General features: G+C 46.3%; 1 protein-coding gene across 2 annotated transcripts; it reads left to right on the top strand.

Annotated features, from left to right (window-relative positions):
* LAMTOR3 (late endosomal/lysosomal adaptor, MAPK and MTOR activator 3) lies at positions 1-27,088 on the top strand. 2 transcript variants are annotated; one of them, XM_040328520.1, is made up of 7 exons: positions 1-144; positions 2,126-2,163; positions 7,392-7,426; positions 10,322-10,380; positions 13,416-13,549; positions 21,779-21,842; positions 26,727-27,088. In XM_040328520.1, exons 2-7 carry the CDS (start codon positions 2,155-2,157, stop codon positions 26,798-26,800), a joined length of 375 nt encoding a protein of 124 aa, XP_040184454.1. In that variant the 5' UTR covers positions 1-144; positions 2,126-2,154; the 3' UTR covers positions 26,801-27,088. The 2 variants fall into 2 exon arrangements, with proteins under 2 accessions (XP_040184454.1, XP_040184463.1); XM_040328529.1 differs by lacking the exon at positions 1-144 and adding an exon at positions 232-379.

Here is a 27,088-nt window from a genome sequence, read left to right as displayed (position 1 = left end):
GCAGGATCACGAGTGACAGCAGTTGAGGGTCTTGTGACTGCTGCTTCCGGTCAGCTGATTGTAGCTGTGTGGGAAGCTGTACAGTAGGGAACTATTAGAGCTGTTTGGTGTGGAGATCGTATCCGGGGGATTATTATTGTGGTGGTGAGTGCGCTCCTCCTGGCATATTGGAGTGATTTTTATTATAAGACTGGGGGGTCTGGCTGGGGGCTGTGTGCTCAGACGTTTCCCCATTACACACACTTCCTCAGTACTCAAAGGAGATGACTGTCCCATGTAGGTGATTGCAGAACCTAGCGAAGGCTTTGGCTGCTGCATGCTGGGGCTTGTTGTTCTACAGCAGTGTGGTATCCCCAGGCTGAGCTCTTCCTGAATGGTGGTATGTTTCCCCCTTTGTATATCAGAAGTGTACAGATTTGAAGTGTAAATAGTGATGTTGCTGCATTTATAATGACCGTAGTGCTTAGATCTGCAGAAACTAGACCCTCTAAGCTGATACAGGGGTGACCGTTGCTGATTTTACCCTGAAAATGCTCATCGTCTGGCTGCCAGTGGGGTTATCACCTTCTGAGGCTAGGGAAGGCAAAGTGAAGAGAGTTTGAACTGTGTATAACGTGTTCTAGGCTGGCCATCCGGAAATGACTGAACACCTTGGATCAGCATGACAGCCAGGGAAGGAGTATATTCAGAAGGGGAGATCAGCAATAACAACCTCTGTGTGTCCTCAGTTCACCTGTCCTTCAAAGTGGTAGTAAAGTCATGTAGGCAATATTTCCCTACAGGTAAGCTTATAATAAGGCTTAAAATGAATATCTCCTAAACGCACACCGTTGAGATATTCCACAGAGCAGCAGCCCGTAACGTCACCGCCGCATGCTCTCTGAAGGAACGGCATACCGTGCCACTCCTTTAGAGGTCTGTGCTGTAAACAGTGACCCTTGTGCAAATGCATGGGTGTGACGTCCTCACGCCTCGGCCAGTCAGATGGCCTAAGACCGGGTGAAGATGGAAGCCCTGACAGCGGTGACAACATGCCACTGGAGGGCTTTGTTCTAATATAAGGCTCATGATGTGCTAGTAGGTGATGCGTACTAGCACATTATAACATTACCTTGCAGGGGAAATCTCTCCTGATGTGCTAGTAGGTGATGCGTACTAGCACATTATAACATTACCTTGCAGGGGAAATCTCTCCTGATGTGCTAGTAGGTGATGCGTACTAGCACATTATAGCATTAACTTGCAGGGGAACCCCCCCCCCCCCCCCCCAGGTTTACCATGGCTTTAAAAGGGATGTGGCATGAAATGCCTCATATACTGTATGCCATTATGCACAAATGGCAGGTGAGAGAATTAAAGCTGTTTTTCTAAACGGAAATGCACCCAAACTGGAGGCTTTATAGGCTGTGGCGGGCACAGAGGGCACCCACATACCTGGCATCAGCAAATGTGGCCAGGACAGAGTAAGAAGAGGAGCATGTATGCCTTGCTGTAAGGTTGCTTTCACACTGAAAGTGACGGCCGTTATCGGTAAAGTGCCGCTTGTTTTAGCGGCGCAAAATTTGCGCCGTTTTTCATCCGCTAGGGGGGTGCTTTTAACCCCAAAATACGTGTTAACTGCCGTGTTGCGGCACTTCCAAATCGCTTTTCAGGCGATGCCCATTCATTTCAATGGGCAGGGGAGTTTTGGGAGCAATGTATACAGCTCTCCCAAACCCCCCAAAAGATACGACTTGCAGGCTTTTTTCTAATGTCCCACAAGCGCAACGCCTGGTGTGAAAGCACTCATTGCAGAGAACGAGAGGCAGTTTACAGGCGCTATTTCTAGAGCTAAAACGCCTGAAAACGGTCTCAGTGTGAAGAGAGTAAGTGTTTCAGTTTAAAGTGGAGAGAAAGGGACTTTACTTACCTTTCCTACAACGGTTCCCATCCCTCGCTGGCATCTCCCGTGTGCCGGTCTTCAGCCGTCTCCCTAGGCTGGTGCGGGATGACGTCAGGGAAGCCGCCATCTTAAGCTGGCCATATATGGATTCAGTTTGGCCATTTCAAGAGGGAGTGGCTGAATTTTAAACTATCTAGGGACATTGATCATTATTCTCAGGATGTTTTTTTTTTTTCCCGACAGGTAAAGGTGACCGTGATCTGCAATAAACAATGGCTGAAGTAAGTGCCGTGGTCTTATTTAGGTGTAGATCCAAGGGAAATCCAATGTACATCATTTTGACTTCCTCTACCACTTGGTAATATGTTTATTGAAGCAGTAGAGAGACAAAAGATCAGGAAGGTTCCCTGGCTTGTGTCACAATACATTGAGGGCCCATGCTGCATCACATGGCCGCCTCCATTGTCCTTCCAACTGAAAGCATGTAGTTGCAATACACTTGAAGGGTAGGGCTATCGAGAGAGAAGGCTCTGAAAGGTCTCACACCATGGGGTAGATTCAGATAGATCAGCGGATCTTTAGATCCGCGTAATCTATCTGATTTACGATCCCCCAGCGCAAGTTTTTGAGGCAAGTGCTGTATTCAGAAAGCACTTGCCTCTAAAGTTGCGCTGGCGGATCGTAAATCCCCCGGCGGAATTCAAATTCCGCGGCTAGGGGGAGTTTACTATTTAAATCAGGCGCGTCCCCGCGCCGATCGTACTGCGCATGCGCCGCCGGCTAAGTTTCCCAGCGTGCATTGCTCCAAATGACGTCGCTAGGACGTCATTGGTTTCGGCGTGAGAGTAAATTGCGTCCGGCCGTATTCTGAATCGACTTACGCAAACGGCGTAAAAATTCAAAACTCGGCGCGGGAACGACGGCCATACTTAACATAGGATACCCCTCACATAGCAGGGGTAACTATACGCCGGAAAAAGCCGAACACAAGCGACGTTAAAAAAAAGCGACGGGCGGGCGTTCGTTTCTGAATCGGCGGATCTCCTCATTTTCATATTCGTTGCGTATACAAACGGAAGCGCCACCTAGCGGCCGACGGGAGATTGCAGCCTAAGATCCGACGGTGTAAGTCACTTACACCTGTCGGATCTTATGGAGATCTATGCGGAACCTGATTCTATGAATCGGGCGCATTGATCCGACCGACGGAACTCAGAGATACGACGGCGTATCAGGAGATACGCCGTCGTATCTCTATCTGAATCCGGCCCCATGACTTGGTCCAGTCAGTTTATCCTCTTGCTGCCCACGCATATATACGCAGCAGCAGAAAGGGTGGGCTTTAACACTCGCATGCCGATTATTTGTGTCCATACACAGCCAAGGTTTTTTTCTCCCAGCACAGTGACTGAGCTGTCATAGACAGCTCTTGGTCTTTAGTCCTGATTGGGAGCTGGTGGAATATGCACTTAATCATGCGACAGCCAATCCAAGTGGTCGCATGATAGGGATGTGTATCTTGCCCCTGTCCAGATCTCTCCATAGGGTGTAACATGTTATAAACGGAACGGTCCCCGATCTCCCCCCGTTAGCTGCCACATTTTTTTTTTTAATGTGGCCGCATCATTCATTCAGTCTCCTGTGAATGGAAAACTACAAGATCCGGCAGTCTTTGCAGCTGTCGGCTTGTTCATTTGTTTATTTTTAACTTCAGAAGTCCCCTTTCACACAGGATGGAATCCGTGCAAGCGGATCCACCTGCTTATCGGTGGGTCTCTCCACTGATCCCTGCTGAGAAGGCAGATGACAGGTCTATGTCCACTTCCACCATGCAGAGCAGACACGAACACAGCCCATTGCTCTCTATGGGGTGGTCAGATGGAAACAGACTGCATGTCCGTTTCCATTCAATTGTCATCTGATTCGATCCACCAGATAGGTGGTAAATTTATCCCCATCCATCTGTTTGTAGCGGATCGGATCAAATGCCAGATCAGATGGGTGGTTTGATCGGGTCCCCCTGAAAAACGGACAAGTGGACCCGATCGGTTGGCTGGTGTGAGAGGTGCTTAGTATTGTCGTCTTTGATTCATTTAGTTAAAATGGTTTCTGTAACTGCTGGTGTTAGGCTTTGTGTTGTTGGTCACTTATGTATAGTCCACCTAAATCTTCCAGTCCATATAACAATCCCCTCTCAAGACAAAGTGCTGTTGTCTAAGCGTGACTCCATCGCTCCTCCATCGCTCCTCCATAGAGCCATGTATGGCCATTCCCGTTCAACAGAAGTTGATCTATCAAATGACTTCTCGTGAACCAGCTTGTTGGAACTGTTTGTGTCATTTTGGCGCATGCAGCCAATCAGATCAGTTCTAAAACCAGGAGTCCCACTGTCAGAATACAATGACACAGTGGGGAGAATTCCCCCATCCACATTGAGTGTGTGGATGGAGAAATTGTCCAGCCAGTTGGAAAACCAAAACCGAACCATGTATGGCCAGTTTAACCACTTCCATACCAGGCACTTATACACCTTCCCGCCCAGACCAATTTTTAGCTTTTAGCGCTGTTGCACTTTGAATGACAATTGCGCGGTCATGCTAAACTGTACCCAAACTGAATTTTTATCATTTTGTACCCACAAACGGAGCTTTCTTTTGGTGGTATTTGATCACCTCTGGGATATTTATTTTCTGCAAAAAAAAATTACAGAAAATTTAGAAAAAAAACTTCTGTTATAAAACATTGTAAATAAGTACGTTTTCTCCTTCACTGACGGGCACTGATGGTACTGCACTGACGGGCACTGATGGTACTGCACTGACGGGCATAGATAGGCGGCACGGATGGGCATAGATAGGCGGCACGGATGGGCACTGATAGGTGGCACAGATGGGCACTATCGTATGCGTTGTACTAATGGATGCCAATCAGTGATGTCCATTGTGGGCACTGATTGGCATCCATTGCGGCACTGATTGGCATCTATTTTTTGTGTCATTGTCATCCCTGGTGGTCTAGGGTGGCATACTTTTTTTTTTTTTTTTTTTTTATGCATCCCTGGTGGTCCAGTGGGCATCCTCGGAGGGGCTGTGCTGATAATCGATCAGCACAAACCCCCCCTGTCAGAGGAGCAGCCGATCGGCTCTCCTCTACTCGCGTCTGACAGACACGAGTGAGGAAAAGCCGATTACCGGCTTCTCCTGTTTACATCGTGATCAGCCGTGATTGGACACGGCTGATCACGTGGTAAAGAGTCTCCGTGAGAGACTCTTTACCTTGATCGGTGTTGCGGGGTGTCAGACTGACACCCTGCAACAACGATCGCCGCGATGCGCGCCCCCGGGGGCGTGCAGCGGCTCAAAATCCTGAGGACGTCATATGACGTCCACTCAGGATTCTACAACCACTTTGCCGACGTCAATTTGTCATTGGCGGGAAGTGGTTAAAGTACAACTAAAGTCAAAACTTTTTTATTTGTTTTGGATAGCGTGGAGAGGCATTAGAATGTTTTTCAGTTTTTATTGATGTCTGTGACCCCATTAGGGAGATTCAGCCTCTCTATTTGTTCTGTTTACTATTATCATTGAAGGTAAAGAAGATCCCAGAAATGTAATTGGTGGGAAATCTTCCAATGGGGACACTAGTTCTGGTGACCTGGGGGTCCCCAAGGAATTCCCTTTGTAGGGATTTCTTCTCTCTTCCTGTTTGGCTATGGGACAGGAAGTGAATGGTAATTGTGCTATGGGACACAGATGATGAAAAAAAAAATCTGACGGGTCATAACCCTCCCTTAACTACTTCCGGACCGCCCGCCGTGAATTTACGTCGATATTTTGACGTTAAATGCAGGTAGCTGCCATAACTCCAGTATTTTTCTTTCAACGGCGGGCGGTCCGCTTTAAGATAAAAGTGGTCTCACGAGTGGATTCACGAGATCACTTTTATCGGCGTTGGGAGAGGTGACCACCCCCCTCGTGCCGCATCCAGGTCATCTCCGCCGCTTACAGGATCTGTAGATAGCGGCAGAGATGATCCGATCCTTTCCCCTGATCGTCAGGAATTTGAGTGAGGGAATGATGGCCCCCCACTTGACTTTATGCCATTGGATGATGGTAGCGACATCAAACGTCACTTCCGCCCAGCGGCCTTAAAGTGACAATTGATGTTTATTTTTATGTTTTTTTTTTTATTGCTTTTAAGTGTAAATGTGAGCTATAAAGTCTTTTTGATCCCAGATCTCACATTTGAGGGGACCTGTCATGCTTTTTTTTTTCTATTTACAAGGGATGTTTATATTCCTTATAATAGGAATAAAAGTGATCCAACTTTTTTTTTTTTTTTAAAGGGACAGTGTAAAAATATGAGAGAAAAAAATACTTTTTTAAAGCACCCTGTCCCTTTGTGCTCGTGCGCAGAAGCGAACGCATACGCAAGTCGCGCCTGCATATGTAAACGGTGTTCAAACCACACGTGTGGTTTCACCGCGATCGTTGGAGCGAGAGCAATAATTATTGTAAAAGACCTCCTCTTTTACTCAAAACTGGTAACCTGTAGACATTTTTAAACGTTACCTATGGAGATTTTGAAGTGTCAGAGATTATCGCCATTCCAGGAGTGGGTGCAATTTTAAAGCACGACATGTTGGGTATCAATTTACTAGGCGTAACATTATCTTTCACAATAAAAAAAAAATTGGGCTAATGTTTTTGTTTTCCTATTATTTAAAAAAAAAAAAATATTCAAAAATGTGTATTTCTTCCCAAAAAAATGTGTTTGTAAGACCGCTGCACAAATATGGTGTGACATAATTTATTGCAACGACCGCCATTTTATTCTCTAGGTCTTGAAAAAATATATATCATTTTCTAGCAAAAAAAAAAAGATTTTAACTTGTAAACACATAGGGGAAAAAATAGGCTTGGTCCTTTTAAGTGGTTAAATGGGGGGAAAACATTATTGTGCCTATAGTTCTACTTTAAGGGCCAGTTCACACCAGACGCAGTTCCATGCGTATTTTTTTTCTGCACAAAATGCATGCAGTGTTTTCAATGTATTCCAATGGCTCTAGTTCACACCATGCAGTCAGTTTCTGCACAGATAACGGACTGCATGGTGTGAACTAGAGCCATTGGAATACATAGAAAACAATGTGCATGCATATTTGGTGCAGAAAAAAATGCACACGGAACTGCGTCTGGTGTTACTGGCAAGCTCGCCAGGTGAAAATAATGGATGGAAAAAACAAATGCAGCCATCACATTTAAGGATTTGTAAGCTGCAAAGTATTTCATTTTTGTGTTTGGGTTTAATACGTCTCTAACCTGTGTGCTCACATCTGTGTGTGTTTTTGGATAATCTACTACTGTGAGATTTGCATGAAGTTTGCCTGGTTGTGTGTGGTGATAACAATCCTAATGATACATGTGATTATTCCATTGTCAGCTGTGGAGAAACTTTGCACTTGAGTCTGGCAGTTCTATAACACTTTGTGTTTTGCTTTCTCAAACAGGATTTAAGGCGATTCCTCTATAAAAAGCTTCCGAGGTAAGGCAGTTTTTGTTTATACACTGACAGCTGTACATGCTTTGTTTGTGGCATATTTTAGTCGCCTCTTGATTCTCCTTCTATGCCCAGCTATAGGCTTGCAATTAGGGTTGTCCCGATACCGATACCAGTATCGGTATCGGGACCGATACCGAGTATTTGCGGGAGTACTCGTACTCCCGCAAATACCCCTGATACCTAAATAGAATACTTCCCCCCCCCGCCACCGCCGTATATCGTTAATCACCGTGCGGCGAACATTACAGGCACCTTTAGTTTGAATAGCTGTTTTGCCCGCCGCGCCGTGTATAGACACTCCCCCTTGGACGGATCTGTCCAATCCCGAGCAAGGGGGAGTGTCCTTTACACGGCGTGGCAGGGAAAACAGCTATTGAAACGAAAACTGCCTGTAATTTTCGCCACACAATGATTAACGCGGCGGCGGCGGCGGCATCGGCATCATCATCAGGTATGGGGGACATGGCTGCATATATTGTATGGGGGACATGGCTGCATATACTGTATGGGGGACATGGCTGCATATACTGTATGGGGGACATGGCTGCATATACTGTATGGGGGACATGACTGCATATACTGTATGGGGGACATGGCTGCATATACTGTATGGGGGACATGGCTGCATATACTGTATGGGGGACATGGCTGCATATACTGTATGGGGGACATGGCTGCATATACTGTATGGGGGACATGGCTGCATATACTGTATGGGGGACATGGCTGCATATACTGTATGGGGGACATGGCTGCATATACTGTATGGGGGACATGGCTGCATATACTGTATGGGGGACATGGCTGCATATACTGTATGGGGGACATGGCTGCATATACTGTATGGGGGACATGGCTGCATATACTGTATGGGGGACATGGCTGCATATACTGTATGGGGGACATGGCTGCATATACTGTATGGGGGACATGGCTGCATATACTGTATGGGGGACATGGCTGCATATACTGTATGGGGGACATGGCTGCATATACTGTATGGGGGACATGGCTGCATATACTGTATGGGGGACATGGCTGCATATACTGTATGGGGGACATGGCTGCATATACTGTATGGGGGACATGGCTGCATATACTGTATGGGGGACATGGCTGCATATACTGTATGGGGGACAAGGCTGCATATATGGGGGGACATGGCTGCATATACTGTATGGGGGACATGGCTGCATATATGGGGGGACATGGCTGCATATATGTGGGGGGACATGGCTGCATATATGTGGGGGGACATGGCTGCATATATGTGGGGGGACATGGCTGCATATATGTGGGGGGACATGGCTGCATATATGTGGGGGGACATGGCTGCATATATGTGGGGGGACATGGCTGCATATATGTGGGGGGGGGACATGGCTGCATATATGTGGGGGGGGACATGGCTGCATATATGTGGGGGGGGGACATGGCTGCATATATGTGGGGGGGGACATGGCTGCATATATGTGGGGGGGACATGGCTGCATATATGTGGGGGGGACATGGCTGCATATATGTGGGGGGACATGGCTGCATATATGTGGGGGGACATGGCTGCATATATGTGGGGGGGACATGGCTGCATATATGTGGGGGGGACATGGCTGCATATATGTGGGGGGGACATGGCTGCATATATGTGGGGGGGACATGGCTGCATATATGTGGGGGGGACATGGCTGCATTTGTGGGGGGGACATGGCTGCATTTGTGGGGGGACACATTTAAAAAAAAGTATCGGTATTCGGTATCGGCGAGTACATAAAAAAAACTATCGGTACTTGTACTCGGTCCTAAAAAAGTGGTATCGGGACAACCCTACTTGCAATATTAAAGTAGAACTATGCCCTCCCATTCAAAAATTGTGCCTTCGCATGTAATTATAAGTGCATCCACACTTGGTTTTAGTCCCCAGGGATCACCTGTTGGTCCTTCCTGTGATGTGGCAATGATTCTGCGCTGCTCCTGCATTCAGAGCAGAGTGGGCACACTAATGTGGGTCATGTGTGCTTGCACTACAGAAAGGTTCCTGCACACACTTGCCAGATCTTCCTGTCACATCTGAATCTCAGGCCGTTCTGACCGGCAAAGGTTTGACACTTCCTAATAGTGCTGCGGTTTGCCCAACCTTTTCTGCCTCATGCACATTCCTATTGATTTAGTGAAGCTGCCCATCAAAGTACAGTGTAATAGGGCATTAGGAATGCTCGGCCATTGAGCTTAATTGCATGGTTAGATTGAGCAAAAAAAAAAGACCTCAAATTCAACCTTCAAGTGATACTAAAGTTGTCTAGTTTTTTTATTTTATTTAACCACTTAAGGACCTTGCCTGTTTTTCAGACTGGGTGTTTACAAGTTTAAAAAGCTATAGCCGCCAACAGTAATCACATGCAAAAAAATCTGACAGGCTGTTTGTACTCTATAGATCAACTTTAGTACAACCAGCCTACCCATAGATGGATTGAATCTCCGTCCCTGTCGATGGGCCCATATTCGAACCATCGATGGCCAGCTTTAGTGTGGTAGCTTTGCCTGTCAGAACCACCCAGCATTTGGCCAGGACATAAAGGTTTACGAGTCTACAGCAGTCATGGTGCCAATGGAGCCGGAGGAGTATTTAAAGTAGAACTACAGGCAGAACTTTTGCTTTTTCATTCTGAATAGAGTAAGGGGAGGTTATAACACATGGGACACATAAATAAAAAAACTATGTACGTGAATAGAACTATACAAAACTGGCTTTAAATCTACTTCATATCAGAGAACAGGCTGTATGTAAGATGCATTTTATGGTGGGAGGAGTATGTATTTAGAAATTGTTTTCCATTTGGTATATTGTGCTTTTTTCAATTGAATTCTTTGTTTTTTCAGTGTGGAAGGACTTCATGCCATTGTGGTTTCTGACAGAGATGGTGTCCCTGTTCTTAAAGGTGAGAGGGGAAGTATATACCACAGGAAAGAATGTCTTCAGTGTGTGAATACTATAAAAATCTATTTCTCAAATTGTTATTTAAAGCGATGGTTCACCCTTAATAACAACAATCTACCATTAAATCAAGCATAGTAGCGCGAGCTACAGTATGCCTTTATTTATTTTTTTGGTGCCGTACTCAGTTTAATGCCATAGTGAAGTTTCAGACTCCCCGCGGGGAATGGGCGTTCCTATGGAGAGGGAAGATGATTGACGGCCGGCTATGGCGCGTCACACTTCCCGAAAATAGCCGGAGTAGGTCTCGGCTCTTCACGGCGCCTGCGCACAGACTAGGCGCAGGCGCCGTGAAGAGCCAAGTCCTGTTTCGGCTATTTCCGGAGAAGCGTGACGCGCCATAGCCGGCCGTCAATCATCTTCCCTATGCATAGGAACGCCCATTCCCCGAGCGGAGTCTGAAACTTCACTACGGGATTAAACTGTGAGTACGGGGCCAAAAAATAAAATAAAGGCATACTGTAGCTTGCGCTACTATGCTTCATTTAATGCTAAAGGGTGAACCCCCTCTTTAACATTGGCTGCCAACCAGTGTGAATTAAATGCTGCATTTACATTGTGCCGTTGTGGTATGGTGTCATTTCGATGCCTATTGCATGCAGCAACTTCCATTCAAAAAATACATTTAAACAAATGACATGTTGCTGGAAATCACACTAGAGATGCAACAAATAGTCTTAACTCCCAAAAATGAAAAAAAAAATCAGATTTTAAATTTAAAAAAATCTGATTTAAATCAAATCCGATTTTTAAATCATTGATCTTTATTCACCCTGTTTGAAACTATAAAATGAGTTCATTATTTCCAATCAAAAGATGCATGCACTGCTGTGTGATAGGTGTCAGAAAACTTGCATATTCGCCACGTGGGCCAACAAGTCGGATATACGATGCGAAGACCCATGTGGTTTGATTAGATACTCATTATATCTCAGATTCCCCAGTGGTATATTAGATATACATGGCAATAGTAGTGATGCAGGACTACTGTTACCATGAATATTTAATATATACCACTGGGGAATCAGAGATATCGTGTGGATCACTGGTGTCATAACTGGTCACCATGACAACTGCAGTCCGCAGATCAGACCAAGTGTAAGGCAGGCCAAACATTATCTAATTTTCTTTCCTTCCAACTGTGGTGAATGCAGCTAATTTGGGCCAATGCTTGAGTCCCCCATCAGCACAGTCAGTGTTGACAGAGGAATCCCTCTTGCAATGCTATTCCCTTCCCTGCTGGCAGAACACAATGATTAGTGTTGCCGTTTATAGCCAGGAGAAAAGCATGACAGGCTGGTTGTACCCAAGTCGATTTATCGACTTGGGTACAACCAGGGTGCCCATGCATGGTTTGAAAATTCAGACGGTCCCTGCTGGAACTGGATGAATTTTGATCCATGTATGGCCAGCTTAAGATGGCAGCTCCCTTGGCTGTAAAGAATAGGAGGGTTTTGTTTTGCTTTAACAAACGCTAGCTCATCATTGTGTAGCTTAATTTTCATTAGGAAATTACTACTGTAGACCTGTCTGGTGGTAATTATTTTATTTTTTCAACCCGCTTAAACCATGTCCTATCTACTGTTTGTAACATTTATTTTGAGTATAATGTGCCTAGTCTCTAGTATACTGCAAAATCTCAAGAAACAGCTTTGGCCAGCTCAGGTCTTTGGATGTATTACATATGCCCAGAGAGTGTAGGGTTGCAGTAGCAGCCACCAGCTTGTGCTAGTTTTTCTCCGCCTGCTCCTGGCTGTATAGTGAAAGTGATCCGGCGGCTTTATAGCCTATGCAGGTGGCACACTGATGCCACGTACACACGATCGGTTAAACCGATGAATGGTCTGATGGACAGTTTTCATAGGTCAAAACCGATTGTGTGTGGGCCCCATCGGTTATTTAACCATCGGTTAAAAAAAAGCCAACTTGTTTTAAATTGAACCGTTGGATTCCTAACCGACAGGACAAAACCGATCGTTAGTAGGCACGACCATCGGTTAAAAATCCACGCATGCTCAGAATCAAGTCGACGCATGCATGGAAGCATTGAACTTCGTTTTTTTCATCATGTCGTTGTGTTTTACGTCACCCAGTTCTGACACGATCGTTTTTTTTAACCAATGGTGTGTAGGCGCGACTGACCATCAGTCAGTTTCATCGGTTAACCGATGAAAACGGTCCATCGGTCCGTTCTCATCAGATGGACCGATCGTGTGTACGCGGCATGAGAGTTCTAATTCTAGCACTACAGCTCACATTTAACCAGGGGCGGACTGACAACTTGTGGGGCCCCTGGGCAATAGGAGATTATTGGGACACACAGTACACACACAGTATACATACACACACTGAAAAGGTACCGGAGAGGCGGGCAGCTATAATCTTGGGATTTTTTTAAAAAACAGATTTTTTACATACTGTCCCTTGATTTACTGAGGCTGGCAAACCTGGTGGGTGGCCCCCTAGTGGCATGGTCCGCCCCTGCATTTAACTCTAAACTTAAGAGCTGTAAAGACTTTTAAAGTGTTGTCTATCATATATTTGAGCACAGTAGTTTCTCGCTATATCGGAGCACATACAATTTTTAAGACTTGCCATGTTTGGTATCTATTTACTCAATGCAACCACATCTTTTATAATTTACGTAAAAATAGGTATTATTTTTGTGTGTGTGTGTTTTGCACTAAAATTCATTGCATTATTTTTTTTCCTGTAAATATGCATTTTAATAAGCGGTTGCGCAAATATCGTTCACCAAAAAAAAAAATTGCAACCGTAATCTTTTTTTTATTCCACAGGTCCTCTGCTTTCAGTAAAGATATAATGTTCCAGGGCTTATAAGTACATTTGATGCGCAGAAATGCAGATTTATTTTCGTGTGTGCAAAAAAAAAGAGAAAAAGTTGCTCCGGTGCCGAAGTGGTTAAAAGACTGAAAAGAAAATGTTAACAATAAATTCTTTCTGTTCAATTCAAAATAGTTGCCAATGAAAACGCTCCCGAGTATGCCTTGCGGCCTAGTTTTCTGTCTACGTTTGCGCTGGCCACTGACCAGGGAAGTAAGCTGGGACTCTCAAAAAACAAGAGCATCATCTGCTACTATAATACATATCAGGTATGCGATGCTGTAGCCATAGCTTCAAGTAAAGTTGTATACTAATTAAGAAAAGTATTCGCCGTTTAATTTATAGAACTCCGTTTACATGCAGAATGAAGCAACAAGCACACCTGAATTTATTCACCTACTATTTGGCACCATTTTGTGCATAGGGTGACTTTTATAGCACTGTCCATTTCCCTGGCACTTTACATACTGTACATTCACATCAGTCCCCGCTCTCAAGGAGCTTAGTCTAAGGTCCCTATCTATACTAGGACCAATCTGGACATTTTAACCTACCAGAATGTCTTTAGAGTGTGGGAGGAAATTGGATGCAAACTCCATGCAGGGATTTGTACTGAGGAGCCCAGCACTGCAATGCAGAATTGCTAACTACTAAGCTACAGTGCTGCCTTACATGGGTTTCCTTGCTGCTCCACAGTAGGCACTGAAATGGGCTAGGTCAGTGACACGGAGGAGGGGGTAATATCACTTACCTAGTCTTATCACAGTGCTCAGGCCTAGTAATTGGCTTCTAGTCCTGGACACTATCACAGAGGGAGCAGGCAACATGCTTTGACATACTCCTGAATGTTGGGTATTGCTGGCTGCAGAGGAACAAGGGGTTATGAGAGAGTACATGTAAGATGACTATAAAGCCTCGTACACGCTATCAGATTTTCCGACGGGAATTGTGTGATGACAGGCTGTTGTTGGAAAATCTGACCGTTTGTACGCTCCATCGGACAATTATTGTCGGATTTTCCGACAAAAAATGTTGGATAGCATGCTTTAAAATTGTCTGACAACACGTGTGTGTGTGTGTGTGCTGTCGGATTATCCGATTGTGTGTAAACAAGTCCTCCAGAAAAAAATCCAAAGTACAAACACACATGCTCCGAAGCAATGCTAACCATAACACAACATTAGCAGAAGTTATCCAAAGGGTGGCGCTAAAGAGCTGTAAAAACATGTAGTTTCTCTAGTCGTCTTCCAGGACGGCACCCTGAGAGATGACTGGCTTCTCCTGACAGGAAACACAATCAAAAAAGAGGTTAAAAACCCCGCCCCTTCCTGTGCTCCTCAGTTCTTGATTGCGTTTCCCCACAGCGAAACGTTTATTTTTTTTCTGACCTAAGGCCTGGGGCTGGTGGTCCCCCCTGGGAACTGAACCGCAGGCACTGGGGGCTGATCCTCTCTCTCTCTGAGCTTTCCCCTTACCTGTGAGGTCTGTTGGTCAGGCTCTCTCCGGTGGTGGGGGCCTTCTGTGCGGTCTGGGGCCGGGTCATCCTGGATCCCCTGGAGCGCTCATTGCCGTTTTTCGAATTGGCGCCGAAACCGGCGTCTCTCAGAGCCAGCGGCGCAGGTCAATGACGTCACGCGTGCGCGTGTCACTTCCGGGTCGGCTCGGTAAAGATGGCGCGCTGCAGCTCCAACACGCCAGTCTCAGGCTTCCCATTGCACCGGAGGCACACGCAAAGGCAGCAGGAGCCGAGAGAGAGCGGCGCCCTCATCCTCACGCGATGGAGCGAGAGGTCCGGTCGTCTACGGCCCTGGCTGCGGAGGAGACCACAGGGGGTGAGTCTTCCTGGATACAGGTATGGTGGCTGGGACCCAGTAGTTTATTCTCTAGTATTTACATACATGCCTGTTTTATCCTTTCCTTTCTAGGGGAGGATTTCGTTGCTCAAGGGGGTGCTAGTCATTCGGCTAAGGACACTAGTCGCTCCAAAAAATGTGGCTATTGTAGTTGCAAGTTACCCTCAGATTATTCCAAACCTTTTTGTGCCAGATGTATTGTTAAGCTATCAGGGAAGGAGACCTCTGAGATTCTGAAAGGATTTCTTGAGGTCCAGTCTGAGATGCTCTCTACGCTCAAAGAATTTCATGTGTCTTTAAAGAGCAAAGAGCCTGAAACCCCCATCGCAGGGCCCTCTTCTCAAGAAAGTTCCTCTTCGCAGATTTTTAGAGTCCGCCAGGAATCCCTCGGTTCCTTAGTATCTGATTCTGAAGATTCAGAGATTCCTCCTCAGGAGGAAGGTTCTGTTGGTCAGGCGGAGGAAGAAAGTGAGGATGCTAGGGCAGGCAGATATGTCTTTGCTGCCGATGACATGGAAGGTCTTCTTGAGGCAGTGTACGCCTCTGAGGAGATTCCACAGCCTACGGAAGAAATTTCCACACAGGATAGGTTATACCAGGGCCTGTGTAAACCCCAGGCCAAAGCTATTCCGGTACACCAGTCCCTTAAGGATATCATCCTCAGGGAGTGGGCAGAACCAGAGAAAAAGCTTTTAAGATACAAGACCTGCAAACGGCGTTGCCCCTTTAAGGAGGAGGAGGAATCTAAATTTTTTTAAATACCTAGATTAGATGCTCCACTCGCGCAAGTTTCCAAGCAGTCGGACCTCTCCTTTGAGGATTCAGGCAACTTGAAGGATCCCATGGATCGGCGGGCAGAGACCTCCTTGCGTAGGGCTTGGGAAGCTAACGCGGCTGCTTTGAGCCCCGCCTTAGCTTCAGCCTGTATTGCTAGGAATGCTAATTCTTGGATCTCCAAGTTACATAGTTACATAGTTACATAGTTAGTCAGGTTGAAAAAAGACACAAGTCCATCCAGTTCAACCACAAAAAACAAAAAAAGTTGACGGAACATGTGTCCCAGGGTTCAGAATCTAAGGAGATTCTAGAATCCCTTCAGCTCATAGGGAGCGCAGTAGCTTATTTAGCAGACTCCTCAGTAGAGACAGTGCGTTCTACCGCAAAGACGGGAGCCCTCCTCAACTCTGCCAGAAGAGCAGTATGGGTCAAGATGTGGAATGGGGACCTGGCGTCTAAGAACCGCCTTTGTGGTCTTCCCTTCGAGGGCTCCCTTCTCTTCGGTACAAGCCTGGATCAGGCCCTGACTAGGTCCTCAGAAAAAGGGGTGCGTTTTCCTTCTAAGCCTAGACAAAACAAGAGAAAGTTTTTTCGAGGCCCCCAGGGGGGGTTTGGAGGTAAGAATCGTCCCTCAGAGAAAAAGCCCCCCTACAACAGACGTTGGGGTGCTGGGAAGGAAAAACAAAAAGGAGGTATCCTTTTTTCCAATCCCAAACCCAGCGACAAGGACTCCAAATGACGGGAAGGTTGGGGGAAGACTCTCCCAGTTCCTTCCCAGGTGGGAGAATGTTACTCAAAGTCCCCATATTCTCCAGATTGTAAGGGAGGGTTACAAGCTAGAGTTCCGTCAGCTTCCCCCTCCAAACTTTATTTTGACTTACTTACCCAAGGACCCTCAAGTCAGCAGGCCTTCTGCAAAATGTCGCAGAACTGGCAAAACAGGGGGTCATAGTTCCAGGCCCTGTGTTCCAGAGAGGGTTAGGAGTGTACTCCCACATCTTTGTGGTCCCCAAGCCTTCAGGCAAATTTCGATTGATTATCAATCTGAAGCCCCTGAATACCTCCCTCCTCCACAAGAGGTTTCGAATGGAGAGTATTTACAGCCTCAGGAGGCTTCTACTGAGGGAGGTATTCATGGTCACCATCGATTTAAGAGACGCGTACCTCCATGTCCCAATTTTCTTGGGTCATCAGAGGTTCCTCAGGTTTGCGATCGCCTCCGCCCAGGGAGTGCAGCATTGGCAATTTGCTGCCCTCCCTTTCGGACTGGCCTCCAGTCCAAGGGTCTTTACCAAGGTCCTGGCGGAGGCGATCGCTTTCCTGCACCTACAAGGGATAGTGATAGTTCCCTATCTCGACGACTTGATACTATACAATCAAAGTCGAGATCTCCTTCTTTCGGATCTGGCCACTGTGATGACTTCCCTCGAGTCCTTGGGTTGGATCATCAACAAGGAGAAATCCTCACTCCTTCCAGAGCAGAAAAAACTCTATCTAGGGTTTCTGATAGATTCCTTGGAGGGGAAGCGCTTTTTACCCAACGACAAGATCCGGGGTCTCATGTCATTGGTCAGATCAACGTTAGAAAGAGCAGAATCCTCCTTCAGGGACATCATGAGAGTTCTAGGCCTAATGACTTCCTGTATTCCAGCAGTCCCGTGGGCACAGCTCCACTCCAGACCACTCCAATTTTTCCTTCTTTCCTCCTGGGACGGAAAGAGGGAATCCTTGGAGGTCAGCGTCAGTCTTCCAGATCCAGTGAAGCTCTCACTGGGCTGGTGGCTCATCCCACAAAACCTACAGCTGGGTCTGTCGTGGGGTCAGACCAATCCGGTCAGGATCACCACAGACGCCAGCTCGTGGGGGTGGGGAGCACATTTGGACGATCTCCGCGCCCAGGATACCTGGAGCCAACGACAGAAGGGGGCCTCTTCAAATTACCGCGAATTATTAGCGGTCGGAGAGGCTCTGAAGGCATTCGAGGAGAGAGTCTTGGACCAAGAGGTCCAGATCATTTCCGACAATGCGACCGCGTTGGCCTTCCTCAACCATCAAGGGGGCACCAGATCCTGCACCCTTCTGGAATTGTCCCTAGAGATCCTGGGCTGGGCAGAGCAGAGGATTCTCTCACTCTCGGCGGTACACCTGAAAGGGACCCTCAATTTGGAGGCAGACTATTTAAGTCGCCATCCCATTCTCCAGGGAGAATGGGAATTGAATGCAGAAGTCTTCAGTCAGATCTGCCAACATTTTGGCAGTACAGAGGTGGATCTCTTCGCCCGCAGGGCAAACAGGAAGGTGAAGAGATTCTTCTCTCTCTCTCCCGAGAGCACGGCTCGGAGGGGGTGGATGCATTGGCACATGTATGGAGGTTTCATCTGGCCTATGCCTTCCCTCCTTTAACCCTGATTCCAAGAGTCCTACAGAAGTTAAACCTAGCAGTAGGGAAGTTTATTCTAGTCACACCCTGGTGGCCCAAGAGGGCCTGGTTTCCCGCTCTAGAGTGAGGGTGAGTGTCGCCTCCCCTCCTTCTCCCTGTTCGGGCGGACCTTCTTCGTCAGGGTCCGATTTATCACCCAGAACCCGGCTTCTTCAAGCTGACGGCCTGGTGCTTGAGAGGCGGAGCCTGAGGATGAAGGGCTGCTCCGAGAGGGTTATTGACACGCTCCTAGCCAGTAGGAAGGTAGTCACTAGGCGTATTTATGCCAAGACCTGGGGTATCTTTTCTCGCTGGTGTTCAGCGAGACAGGTTTCCCTGCAGTAGACCTCGGTCATCTTAGATTTTCTCCAAGATGGAGTTGACAAGGGGTTAGCCACAAGGACTCTAAGGGTTTAGGTAGCAGCCTTGTCATATTTTTTGGATAGACGTCTATCCCTGGACCCCCTGGATTTTCTTATAGCCAGAGACAGGTTGTCCCCAGTTCATCTCTAGGGTTCCGCCCTGGGATCTTTCTTTAGTGTTGAATCAACTTTCCAAGGCTCCGTTTGAGCCAATTGACACTATCCCCATCAGGTTACTCACCTTTAAATTCGCCTTCCTCTTGGCAATCACGACGACCAAGAGGATAGGTGATATGCAAGCGCTCTCTATTAAAGAGCCATTTTTTTGTTTATTTGAGGACAGGGTAGTTCTAAGTCAGGACCCCCTTTACCTTCCTAAAGTAGTGACAAAGTTCCACAGGTCACAGGAGGTAATTCTCCCCTCTTTTTGTTCAAATCCCCAGAATGAAGGGGAAGCTTCCTTTCATTGCCTGGATGTTAGACGTTGTCTATTAGCTTATTTAGAGAGAGTTACGGTCTTTAGACGTTCTACTCATCTATTAATTTGTTTTTCGGGGTCAGAAAAGAGGCCTTCAAGCGTCCAGAGCCTCTATTTCAAGATGGATTAGGCAGACAATTTCCTTAGCTTATGTACAAGCCGGTAAGGTAGCTCCTAATGTTAAAGCACACTCCACACGATCACTAGCAACCTCCTGGGCAGAAAGGGCCGGAGCTTCGGTGGAGCAGATTTGCAGAGCGGCGACGTGGTCAAGCGACGTGGTCAAGTCAAAATACGTTCCTGAAACATAGAGTTGACCTACTGTCACCTCAGGACTTGGTTTTCGGGAGAAAGGTCCTGCAAGCAGTGGTTCCTCCCTAAGGTAGGCCTGAAGCTACTTGCTTCTCTCTCAGGGTGCCGTCCTGGAAGACGACTAGAGAAATGACCAGTTACACTTACCGGTAGCTGTATTTCTGGTAAGTCTTACAGGACGGCAGGCCTACTTCCCACCCGAGTGATACATTTTTGGTTTGTATTATATTTTTGTGGTTTGTTTCCCGTGCACTGGTGGGTTCATACTTTATCTCAAACTGAGGAGCACGGGAAGGGGCGGGGTTTTTAACCTCTTTTTTGATTGTGTTTCCTGTCAGGAGAAGCCAGTCATCTCTCAGGGTGCCGTCCTGTAAGACTTACCAGAAATACAGCTACCGGTAAGTGTAACTGGTCATTTTGTGTTTGTTGGCCGACAATTCTTGGTCGTGAACTTGTGTTGCATACAAACGGAAAATGCCCTTCGGACAAAATTTCTACGCTTTTTCGGCAGAAAATCTAAATGTGTGTACCAGGCTTAAAGGGTTTGTAAAGGAATTTTTTTTTTTTATCTTAATAGCTTGCTTTACCTTAATGCCGTGCTGTTTTCATGTCCTCATTGTTCGTTTTTGCTCTCAAGTTGCTGTAATTCTTCTCTGATCTCCACACTTCCTGGTTGTCTGTTTCCTGATAACCACGCTGGGAGCTTTCTCTGTGGTCACTAATCAAGGAGGTGTGATTACTGTGTGTCTAAAACCCCTCAACACCAATCCGTTTTGTTTTCCAAACCATCACTGCCCTGTATTGGCTCTGTACATCACAGAAGCAGGAAACAGCATGCAAAAACGAAACTAAAAATGTAGGTACATTATATGATTATTTTTTATCTATTTTTAATCATTTTTAAAAGGAATCCGTTAACTATTATGTCTATATACCCTGTAAACAGTTATTTCAGCAAAAAAAAAAAAAATTCCTTTAAGGGGGTCAATGGAGAGGTACTTGGTGCCTCACTGCTTTTCCAATGCAATACTGGATCTGAAAAAATGTATGCATTTATTTGGGGGGACATGTACAGCAATGCTATCTGGTACACATTATCGAAGTATGCTAAACCATTGCAACATATCATTCAATTTCTAACCAAAGCTGAAATCCTAGTTAATGGGACATTCAGGGTAAGAGATTATTGTGCAACGGATTTTGAAATCTCTTTTTTTCTAACTCTTGTTAACTTCAGGTAATACCAGTAATTTCATGCGCTATCTTTATGCCTCAATAAATAGATGTAGTGCCAGGTTTTACCTGTGGGTGTCACTAGAAACACAATCTTAAAACACATTTATTTGTGCTGCCAAAGCAGGATAGAGGTAGCAACTGCTACATAAAAACGAAATGAAAGCTTTAGAAGCAAGTATTCACTTTTCTATTGTACACCGATTCTTTAGCAATATCTTCCTGCCCCTGTTAATACAGATATGTTTAAAGCCAAACTCCAGACAGATAAAATAATATCCAGTCTAGTTATACAATCATTACAATTATTAGGTGTTTGAATACACCAGGGGATCCACCTATATTAAAAAATTAGTTGTGAGAATGACTTAAAGTGGAGCTGTAGTCAGAAAATGAAGACCTGCTAGATTACTTAAAGTGATTGTTTACCACTTCTACCCCAGAAGAATTTACCCCCTTCCTGACCAGGCCATTTTTTGCGAGGCAGAGCTGCGTCGCTTTAACTGACAATTGCGTGGTCGTGCGTCGTTGTACCCAAGCAACATTTTTCTCCACAAATGGAGCTTTCTTTTGGTAGTATTTGATCACTCATGCTTTTTTTTTTTTGTGCTATAAAGAGCTGAGCACATGGTAAAGGGCCACTGTAATTGGTCCTTTACCCTGTTTTGTGATCAGCTGAGTTCGAAGGACTCGGCGATCAGAGTGTGGCGGCCGTGCGCCGCAGAGGAGTGCGATCACGAGAGGACGTGTTTTGATGCCTTCCTGGCACTGGAAGCCCATGCTGTAGCTGTCTTTCGGTGGAAAGTGGTTAAATAAGATGTGCACCCCGATAAAAAAAAAAATTGAGACATGCTCTGCTAACCTCCAGAAAATGCTAGAGCCTTGGCCATCTGTGAAGTCAAAATATTGTGTCTGCATAATTGATCCAAGTACTGAGACCACTAGGTTAGCATGCCAGGAAGCTTTGTCAGGAGCAGTTGCCAGCGGCAACCTATCTATTTTTTATTTTACATAAGCTGTAGAATCATGACTTTGCAGTGTCTTAAATGGTTTGTCTGTTACAGATAGTGCAGTTCAACAGACTGCCACTGGTTGTCAGCTTCATAGCCAGCAGTAATGCCAACACAGGTATGTTTTTAGATGCATCTCATGTTTAAACTTTTTTTTTTCTCAGATCTGTTTGGTGCAATCTAGTATGCAAATGTATCTGTTCTCAAATTGCATCCCAAAGATTGACAGGCCGGTACTACTGTTTATTTGTGCATCCTTCTTTCCGACACATAGGCATAAGCAGGGGAGGTATAAACTAAAAAGTCAGGGGTCTCAAAGTACCGGCCCGCGGACCGGTTTTAAATGGCCCGCAGGCAGGACGGGTGCCGCGAAAGTGTAGATCGATGTGCATGAAGAGTAGCGCAGGAAGCGTCTGTCACAAGTTCACTTGTCTCTCATGTCACACTGCTACTCCTTGGCGGCCCCTCCTCTCTTCTCGTCTATCCCCATTTGCTTATGACATCATCTGAGATGGACGAGAAGAGAGGGGGGGGGCTGCCGGGGAGTAGCAGTGTGACATGAGAGACAAGTGAACTTATGACAGACGCTTCCTCCGCTACTCTGCCTTTGAAGAAAACAACAAGTAAATGCTGACCTGTGCCCTGGTGTGCCCTGATGTGCTCTCATGTGCCCCATGTACCCTCATGTGCTGGGCTCTGTACATCAGGGTACCCTGTGCCCTGTGCCCTGATGTGCTCTCATGTGCCCCATGTTCCTTGATGTGCTCTCATGTGCCCCATGTTCCCTGATTGTGCTCTCATGTGCCCCATGTTCCCTGATTGTGCTCTCATGTTCCCTGATTGTGCTCTCATGTTCCCTGATTGTGCTCTCATGTTCCCTGATTGTGCTCTCATGTTCCCTGATTGTGCTCTCATGTTCCCTGATTGTGCTCTCATGTTCCCTGATTGTGCTCTCATGTTCCCTGATTGTGCTCTCATGTTCCCTGATTGTGCTCTCATGTTCCCTGATTGTGCTCTCATGTTCCCTGATTGTGCTCTCATGTTCCCTGATTGTGCTCTCATGTTCCCTGATTGTGCTCTCATGTTCCCTGATTGTGCTCTCATGTTCCCTGATTGTGCCCCATGTGCTCTGATGTGGCCCATGTACCCTGATGTGCGATGGGGCACATGAGAGCACATCAGGGCACAATCAGGGAACATGGGGCACACCAGGGAACATGGGGCACATGAGAGCACGGTACAGGACATGGCACATCAGGGCACAGCACATCAGGGTACAGGGCACATGAAACAGCACATCAGGGTACAAAGCCCAGCACATCAGGGCACATGGCACATCAGGGTACAGGGCACATGAAACAGCACATCAGGGTACAAAGCCCAGCACATCAGGGTACATGGGGTACCCTGATGTGCTGGGCTTTGTACCCTGATGTGCTGTTTCATGTGCCCTGTACCCTGATGTGCCATGTGCCCTGTCCTGATGTCCTGTGCCCTGATGTGCCATGTCCTGTGCCCTGATGTGCTGTGCCCCGATGTGCTCTTATGTGCCCCATGTTCCCTGGTGTGCCCCATGTTCCCTGATTGTGCCCCATGTTCCCTGATTGTGCCCCATGTGCACTGATGTGCTCTGATGTGCTTTGTACCCTGATGTGCCATGTGCCCTGTCCTGTGCCATGTGCCCTGTCCTGTGCCATGTGCCCTGTCCTGATATGCCCTGCCATTATTTGCTAAAAGGTGAATACAAGCTAAAAAGGCTTGGGTGTTTCAGCCCACAGCTTTAGTCCTAGCTATGACTAAAGCCTCGCACACACGCTTAGATTTTCAGGCGACCGAATGTCCGATTTAGATTTTTTTTTGCTAGTCTCATGTGAAAAGTGAAGAGGTGATGATATGAACATTTTTGTACGACAGAATACGTCAGAAGTGACGTAATGTGTTGAATAGTTTTGTATGTGCTGTTATTTCTGAGCATGCGTAGCCTTGCTCTTTAATATATTTTTTTTTCGTAAGAAAATCATATCAATGAAACGAAAATCTGACGTTGAGTTCACATCCGACACAAATTTTATAGTCTGCACATCCAGCTTTTGTCTGACGAAAAAGTGAAATTGGCAGACAGCTCGTCGTACAAATTTTCGTACCGTGTGTACAGGCCTTAACCACTTAAGACCCGGACCTTTAGGCAGCTAAAGGACCCGGACAGTTTTTTGCGATTCGGCACTGCGTCACTTTAACTGACAATTGCGCGGTCGTGCGACGTGGCTCCCAAACAAAATTGGCGTCCTTTTTTTCCCACAAATGGAGCTTTCTTTTGGTGGTATTTGCGCTATAAACAAAAATAGAGCGACAATTTTGAAAAAAATTCTATATTTTTTACTTTTTGCTATAATAAATATCCCCCAAAAAAGATATAAAAAATATATATTTTTTTCCTCAGTTTAGGCCGATACGTATTCTTCTACCTATTTTTGGTTAAAAAAATTACAATAAGCGTTTATCGGTTGGTTTGCGCAACATTTATAGCGTTTACAAAATAGGGGATAGTTTTATTGCATTTTTATTAATAATTTTTTTTTTTTTACTACTAATGGCGGCGATCAGCGATTTTTCTTCATGACTGCGACATTATGGCGGACACTTCGGACAATTTTGACACATTTTTGGGACCATTGTCATTTTCACAGCAAAAAATGCATTGTTTACTGTGAAAATGACAATTGCAGTTTGGGAGTTAACCACAAGGGGGCGCTGAAGGGGTTATGTGTGACCTCATGTCTGTTTCTAACTGTAGGCGGGTGTGGCTGTAGGTGTGACGTCATCGATTGTGATTCCCTATATAAGGGAACACACGATCGATCACGGCGCCACAGTGAAGAACGGGGAAGCTGTGTTTACACACAGCTCTCCCCGTTCTTCAGCTCCAGGGACCGATCGCAGGACTCCAGCGGCGATCAGGTCCACGGAGCTTCGGACCGGGTTGCGTGCCTGCGGCTGGGCTTAAAGGGCAACGTACATATACAAAGATGTGCCATTCTGCCGACGTAAATCGGCGTGAAGGGGTGGTTAAAGGGGTTGTATTTTGCTTTTAAATGTCCTTCTTTCTTCTGAGAAATGCTCACTTCCTGTTCTTCTGTCTGTAACTCCACACAGTAATGCAAGGCTTTCTCCTTGGTGTGGAGTGTTGTGCTCCCCCCCCCCCCCCCCCCTTGGACTACAAGAGAGTCAGGATGCTCTCTACGTTGCAGATAGAGAAAGGAGCTGTGTGTTAGTGGGCACCCTGACTCTCTTGTATTCCAGGGGAGGGGGCGAGCACGGCACTCCACACCAGGGAGAAAGCCTTGCATTACTGTGTGTAGTTACAGACAGAAGAACAGGAAGTGAGGATTTCTCAGAAGAAATACGGACATTTAAAAGCAAAATGGAAGGATGAGGTAAGTGAAGGAGGACTGCACTAAGGTAAAGGAAGCTATTTAGAAAAAACTTAGGGCCAGATTCTCAAAGGCGTTACGACGGCGCAACACCATTAGCGCCGTCGTAACACCTCATCTGGCCCCGGGTATCTATGCAACTGATTCTCAGAATCAGTTGCGCATAGGTACCCATTAGATCTGACAAGCGTAAGGCTGTTACACTGTCAGATCTTAAAAGTAATTTTTTTTCCCGCCGCTAGGTGTCGCATCGTCGCTTTTCCCCGTCGTCTATGCAAATTAGGTAAGTACGGCGATTCCCGAACATACGCGAGGTCGACGCAGCAAATTAACGTCGTTTGCGTAGCGTACCCGACGCGTAAGGTTGCCCCTGCTAATTAGCAGGCGCAACCAATGTTAACGATGGCCGTCGTTCCCGCGTCGAATTAAAAAAAAATTACGTCGTTTGCGTAAGACGTCCGTGAATGGCGCTGGACGCCATTTACGTATACATCTAGGCAAATGACGTCGGGGCGACGTCATTTAGCGCAATGCACGTCGGGTAATTTACCCGACGGAGCATGCGCAGTACGCTCGGCGCGGGAGCGCGCCTAATTTAAATGGTGCCCTCCCCATTTGAATTGGGCGGGCTTGCGACGAGCAATCTAACGCTACACCGCCGCAAGTTTACAGGTAAGTGTTCTGAGAATCAGGATGTAAACCTGTAGACCTGCGGCGGTGTAACGTAGATCTCATATATTACGCTGCCCAGGAGCAGCGCGAATGTATGAGAATCTGGCCCATAGTTTTACCTTTACAACCCCTTTAAGGCTGTGGGCCGAAACGCATACGATTTTTTACCTTGTGTTGACTCTGTAAGACCCCTTTCACACTGGGGCGTTTTTCGGGCGTTTTTTAGGCGCTTTGGCGTTTAAAAAAAGCCTGTAAAGCGCCTGAAAGAAGCCTCATCTGCAATCCCAATGTGAAAGCCCAAGTGCTTTCAGAGGCCTTTCACACTGCCAGCGCCCGAAAAACGCTGGTAAAGTGCTGCTAAGACCCCTTTCACACTGAGGCGTTTTTCAGGCGCTTTGGAGACCCCTTTCACACTGAGGCGTTTTTCAGGCGCTTTGGCGTTAAAAAAAGCTTCCTCAATGGGAAGGGGGCTTTGGGAGCGGTGTATTAACCGCTCCTAAAGCGCTGCAAAGAAGCTGCATGCAGGACTTTTTTTGACGCCCTGCCAGCTCAGCGCCTCAGTGTGAAAGCACTCAGGCTTTCACATTGGGATTGCAGATGCAGCTTCTTTCAGGCGCTTTTTTTTAACGCTAAGACCATTTTCACACTGGGGTGTTTTTCAGGCGCTTTAGTGTGAAAGCACTCAAGCTTTCACATTGGGATTGCAGATGCAGCTTCTTTCAGGCGTTTTACAGGCGCTTTTTTTAACGCTAAAGCGCTTGAAAAATGCCCCAGTGTGAAAGGGCCCTAACAGATTTTTGCATGTGGATGCTTCGAGTTCCCGGCTGTCTGTATCTGAGGTTGCACTGTGTAGGTCCCTGCTTATGTTATATCTAATTTGTTTTATTTTCTCTTCTAAGGTTTGATACTCAGCTTAGAGAAAGAGCTTGGTCCTTTGTTTGAAGAACTGCGGCAAGTTGTGGAAAACTCCTGAATAAGCCAGTTCTGATTTTTATGGACTTTTCACACGATGGAGAGTTGCTGTTTCCAAAGCTGACCGCTATTAAACAGCCTAAAGAAGCTGTACTACTTCACAGCCTAGGCTGGAGCTCTGCTTTGCTGTGGAAATGGTAACAATTATCCAGACGCACACCAATAAGGGTATCACTGTGGAGGAAATGATCCCATTTTGGGGAATATTTTGTATGAAATCATATTATTCATTGTCTAGCAAGAACCTTACAAATAAATTATAAATCAGCCCAGCTTGTTTTCATTTTAA

This window comes from Rana temporaria, chromosome 1 (assembly GCF_905171775.1).
Source record: "Rana temporaria chromosome 1, aRanTem1.1, whole genome shotgun sequence".
Classification (NCBI taxonomy): Eukaryota; Metazoa; Chordata; class Amphibia; order Anura; family Ranidae; genus Rana; species Rana temporaria.
This window is presented reverse-complemented; position numbering and strand designations above follow the sequence as displayed.